We start from the raw sequence: 5,911 nt of genomic DNA, 5'->3' as shown, positions 1-5,911 counted from the left end.
TTTTGTAAGTGTTTTGAAAATAATAACAACCAATATTGAAGTCATATATAAAAGTGTCACTTGTAACTGATCTCCATTCTTCTAAAACTCTTACAACATTTTGCATATACCCCATACTAAATTAAATTTTTTCTCACATGGTTTATTTGCTATTTTTGTTTGATAATCATGTCTCTCTAAATTGTAAATTGTCTAGATATAGGGCATTGATTCATTCTGTATAAGAAAAACAGTGCAGTTAATTGTAACATAGAGGGATCTCAACATACTTGCCAAATCATATCCCTTAAGGAATTCATATCAAACATGTAGATTCAATCAATACTTAACTTGGCTGTAAACATATCTCCTTTTACTTTTGGAGGCAATTTGGTATATTGGTATAAGCTCACATTCTGGTGTCAAACTGACTCAACTTAAATGCTAGTTCTCATCCTTGTTACCTGCGTAATCATGAATGCCATTAAATAGTTCTATACCATAGTTTCCTTATATGTGACAATAATAGTACTTACATTATGGTATTGTTGTGAGCATTAAATGCATTAATATATGTGAAACACTTAGAATGGAGCCTAGCACATAGTAATCACTTAATTGTTATTGGCCCACTTTTGATCACCCTATATCCTATGCCAATGTCTAAAAAACTGATTAAAGAAAATTTAGTTTATACATCACAACCCAAGCAGAACCTGTACATTAGGACTGAATCACTTTACTCTTTACTTTTATTAATAAACCACCACTTACAAACACATTTACACACCACACAAGTTCCTCACTGTGAACAATGGTAACACAGAGGATTTGACAAAACAAGCTCAAAAATATCTGAGGCTGAGTCCATTTCCCCTGAAATTCTCAGTGCAGGCCTTCCTGGGAGATATTTCAGGTTCAGTTCCAGACCATCACAACAAAGCAAATATCACAATAAAGCAAGTCACACAAATTTTTTGGTTTCACGGTGCATGTAAAAGTTATGTTTACACCATACTATAGACTGTTAAATGTGCGATAGCATTATGATTAAAAGTATACATACCTTTTTTAAGAAATACTTTCTAAAAAATACTAGAGATCGTCTGAGCCTTTTTGCTGGTGGAGGGTCTTGTCTCAATGTTGACAAATGCCAAGTGATCAAGGTGGTGGTTGCTGAAGGTTGGGTGTCTGTGGCAATTTCTTAACATAAAACAGCAATGAAGTTTGTCGTATCAATTTCTTTCACAAAAGATTTCTCTGTACTATGTGATGCTGTCTTATAGTGTTTATCTACAGTAGAACTTCTTTCAAAATTGGAGTCAATCCTCCCTAAATATGCCACTGCTTTATCAACTAAGTTTATATAATATTCTAAGTATTTTCTTGTCATTTTGATAATGTTCACAGCATCTTCACCAGTAGAATATTCCATCTCAAGAAACTACTTTCTTTGCTCGTTCATAAGATAGAACTCCTCATGAATTAAAGTTTTATGAGATTGGAGCAGTTCAGTCACATCTTTGGGCTCCACTTCCAATTCTATATCTCTTGCTGTTTCCACCACAGCTGCAGTTACTTCCTCCACTGAAGTCTTGAACCCCTCAAGATCATCCATGAGGGTTGGAATCAATTTCTTCCAAACTCCTATTAATGTCGATATTTTGACTCCTTCCCATGAATCACAAATGCTCTTAATGGCATCTAGAATGGTGAATCCTTTCCAGAAAGTTTTCAATTTATTTTGCCCAGATCTGTCAAAGGAATCACTGTCTATGATGGCTATGTCCTTACAAAATTTCTTAAATATTTAGACTTGAAAGTCAAAATTCTTTGATGGATAGGCTGAAGGATGGATGCTGTGTTTTAAACATGAAAACAACATTGATCTTTTTGTACATTTCCATCAGAGCTCTTAGGTGACTAGGTGAATTGTCGATAAGCAGTGATATTTTGAGAGAAATCTTTTTTTCTGAGCAGTAATTCTCGACTGTGGGCTTAAAATATTCAGTAAACCATGTTATAAACAAAATGTGCTGTTACTTGGGGCTTTGTTGTTCCAATTATAGAGCACAGGCAGAGTAGATTTAGCATATTTCTTAATGGCCCTCGTATTTTTGGAATGGTAAATGAGCGATGACTTCAGCTTAAAATCACCAGCTGCATTATTTCCTAATGAGAGAGTCAGCCTGTCCTTTGAAGCTTTGAATCCAGGCATTGATGTCTCCTCTCTAGTTACAAGAGTCTTAGATGGATCTTTGTCCAATAGCAGGCTGTTTTGTCTACACTGAAAATCTATCATTTAGTGCTGCAGTCCCCAATTCCCGGGCTGCGGCCTGGTACCAATCCTCCGCCTGTTGGGAACTGGGCCGGGCATCACTACCTGAGCTCCCTCCGCCCCACCCCGAGCTCTGTGGGAAATTTGTCTTTCATGAAACTTAAGAACTGGGGCCACTCACAGGAGGTGAGTGGCGGGTGAATGAGTGAAGAAGCTTCATCTGTATTAACAGCCTCTCCCCATCATGCACATCATCACCTGAACCCCCCACCCCCACCCCCAATCTGTGGAAAAATTGTCTTCCATGAAACTGGTCCCTGGTGCCAAAAAGGTTGGGGACTGCTGATTTAGTGTACCCACCTTCATCAATTATCTTAGCTAGATCCTCTGGATAACTTGCTGCACCTTCTACCTCAGCACTTGCTGCTTCACCTTGCACTTTCATGTTATGGAGGTAGCTTTTTCCTTACATCTCATGAACCAACTTCTCTTCTGAAGCTTCCTCCCCTCTCTCAGCCTTCATAGATTTAAAGAGAGTTAGGGCCTTGCTCTGGGTTGGGCTTCGGCATAAGGGAATGTTGTGGCTGATTTGGTCTTCTATCCAGACCACTAAAACTTTCTCCCTATCAGCAGCAAAGACATTTCCCTTTCTTATCACTCATGTGTTCACTGGAGTAGCACTTTTCATTTCCTCCAAGAACTTTTTTTCCTTTGTATTTACAACTTGGCTAATTGGCCTAAGTGACCTAGTTTTTGGACTATCTCAGCTTTTGACATTTCTTTTTCACTAAATTCAATCAGTTCTAGCTTTTAATTTAAAGTAAGAGATACACAACACTTCCTTTCACTTGAACACTTAGAGGCTATTGTAAGACTATTAATTGGCCTAATTTCAATATCCTTGTGTCTCAGGGAATAGGGAGACTCAAGGAGAAGGAGAGAGTTGAAGGAATAGTTGGTGGGTGGAGTAGTCAGAATACACAGAACATTTATTGCTTAAGTTCTGCATCTTCTGTGGGCACAGTTTGTGATGCCCCCAAATAATCAAAATAATAACATCAGAGGTCAGTGATCATAGATGATCATAACAGATATATTGATGATGAAAAATTTTGAAATATTGTGAGAATTACCAAAATGTGACACAGAGACATGAAGTGAGCACATGCTGTTGGAAAAATGGTGCCAATAGACTTGCTATACACACAGTTACCACAAATTTTGAATTTGAGGAAGGAAGGAAGGAAAACAGAGGCAATAACTATGAAGAGCAATAAAGTGAAGCACAATAAAACAAAGTATGCCTGTATAATAGACAAGAGAAATTAAAAAGAAAAATTATTTTTAATGAATTCAAAGACTTTCTTTCGTGTATAAATTAGACCCTAAATTGTGTGTGTGCTTGGTTTTTATTTGTTTGTTTGTCTTAGGACCATAGAATGCCCTTTGGAAACTACTTCAGAGATATAGGACAATGTAATTCCTCATTACATTACATAAATCCTATATTCCTTATATATTGGGATAACATAATCTCAAGGAGTTTAGATACAGAATGGTATAATAATACAAGTCAACATAAATAGTAATTAATTACTATTTAATCTTTATATGTGAACAAATTAGTGAACAAGTCAAGATCAGTTGCTGAGAGTATCGTTTGATAGAATCAGACATTAGAAAATGGAATTTACAATCCTTGGAATGCTTTTTAGTTGCTTTGTCTATAAGACTATTGTTTCAAAGAGATGAGATACATAAACTAATCTCAAATTATAAACTTTGATGTGTTGATATGTTTAAAATTATATGCTCACATAGCATCAACTATTATTATCGCCAACTAACAGAAATAAGAAAATATTGGTACTAACTGTGGCTTTTTTTTTTTATTCTTTTTGCATATATAAGAACTTCTGGAACCTCTCTGAGTTGGGTACATGGATGCTAAAAATATATCTGTAGTGACTGAGTTTATTTTTCTAGGATTTTCTGAACAATGGGAACTTCAAATTTTCTTCTTTGTGACATTTTCCTTAATCTATGGTGCTACTGTGGTGGGAAACATTCTCATTATGGTCACCGTGATATTTAGTTCAACTCTTCATTCTCCCATGTACTTCCTTCTTGGAAACCTCTCTTTCTTGGACATGTGTGTCTCCACCACCACTACACCCAAGATGACCACAGACTTGCTCAGTGAACACAAGACCATCTCTGTATGGGGCTGCATGGCCCAGATGTTTTTTATGCACTTCTTTGGGGGCGCTGAGATGACTCTTTTGCTAGTCATGGCCTTTGACAGATATGTAGCCATATGTAAACCCCTGCACTACAGGACAATCATGAGCCACAGGTTGCTGAAGGGGTTTGTGATACTTTCATGGATCATTGGTTTTACACACACCATGAGCCAGATGGTATTAACAGTGAATTTGCCTTTCTGTGGCCACAATGTCATAAACAGCATATTTTGTGACCTTCCCCTTGTGATCAAGCTTGCTTGTGTTGAAACATATGCCCTGGAATTATTTGTCATTGCTGACAGTGGGCTGCTCTCTTTTATCTGTTTCATCCTCTTGCTTGTCTCCTACACTGTCATTCTGGTCACTGTACGACAGAAATCATCGGGAGGGCTCTCCAAGGCTCTATCCACATTGTCTGCCCACATCATTGTGGTCACTCTGTTCTTTGGACCTTGTATCTTTATCTATGCCTGGCCATTCAGTGCTTTGGCAAGCAATAAAACGCTTCCTGTATTTTACACTGTTATCACACCCTTACTGAATCCTATTATTTACACCCTGAGAAATCAGAAAATGCAAGGGGCCATGAGAAAATTACTGTTCCATCATGTTAGCTCTGCACAGAACTTCTAGGCTTTAGCACTACATAATTAGCACAACTTTCAAATACTATGATATGATAATTTGAATAGATTATGTAGAATGCGGCATTTCACTTTTTTAATGGTAGAATCATAACCTATGCTGACAAAATTAATACTAAATTACTTTAAATTCACAGTTAACATATGAGGATAATTAGAGATCTACAGCAAAATAGACATATAAAATCATTGAGTATTTTTTCATAGACATTCAATATATAAATTCATTAGTAAAAATCTATAAAATTATATGACTACTATTAGATATGATTTTAATAGGCATTGATAATTCATGGAATTCATAAATTTATACTATTATTAAAGCCAGGTACCATGAAGACATCATGGTTTAAATAATGTTAATAATTAGAAAAATAGAGTTCTAATTTTTTGACTCGATAAGGCAAAAAATAAGAATGAATCAGTAAATTCAATAGGATAATGAATACAAATATAAGATGCCAGAGGGAAAACCCGATGGAAGAACAATTTCAATACAACTACAGAGAGCAGTCTTTGAAACCAAACAGTTTGAGGACTGTAAGTATGCAAGGCTGACTTTCAAACTGGAATAAAAAAACATAAAAACAAAAACATGTTTCCTTATTTTGTATAATATTCCTTTTAGCTTTACCCTCCCAAGGGATTTACATAAAAGTCTGTTAATTTGTGGTAATTTGTCAGGGAAGAAATATTAATAGAAAACTAATACCCGACACCCCCTCCCTTGGGCTTTGGTAAGACTACCTCTTCCTTGCCCCTCT

The 5,911-nt window shown here is 36.2% G+C and overlaps 1 protein-coding gene across 1 annotated transcript; it reads left to right on the top strand.

Annotated features, from left to right (window-relative positions):
- Positions 1–4,197: 4,197 nt before the first annotated feature.
- On the top strand, positions 4,198–5,136 carry LOC138377487 (olfactory receptor 4L1-like). The gene has a single exon (XM_069462417.1). It carries the CDS (start codon positions 4,198–4,200, stop codon positions 5,134–5,136), a length of 939 nt encoding a protein of 312 aa, XP_069318518.1.
- The last annotated feature ends 775 nt before the right edge of the window (positions 5,137–5,911 follow it).

The sequence above is a fragment of the Eulemur rufifrons genome, chromosome 2 (genome assembly GCF_041146395.1).
Source record: "Eulemur rufifrons isolate Redbay chromosome 2, OSU_ERuf_1, whole genome shotgun sequence".
Classification (NCBI taxonomy): domain Eukaryota; kingdom Metazoa; phylum Chordata; class Mammalia; order Primates; family Lemuridae; genus Eulemur; species Eulemur rufifrons.
Note: the sequence above shows the minus strand (reverse complement) of the source record. Positions and strands in the feature narration are given on the sequence as shown.

Excerpts from the sequence above, each read along its gene's own strand:
- LOC138377487 (XM_069462417.1), top strand. The coding sequence starts at position 4,198 with ATGGATGCTAAAAATATATCTGTAGTGACTGAGTTTATTTTTCTAGGA.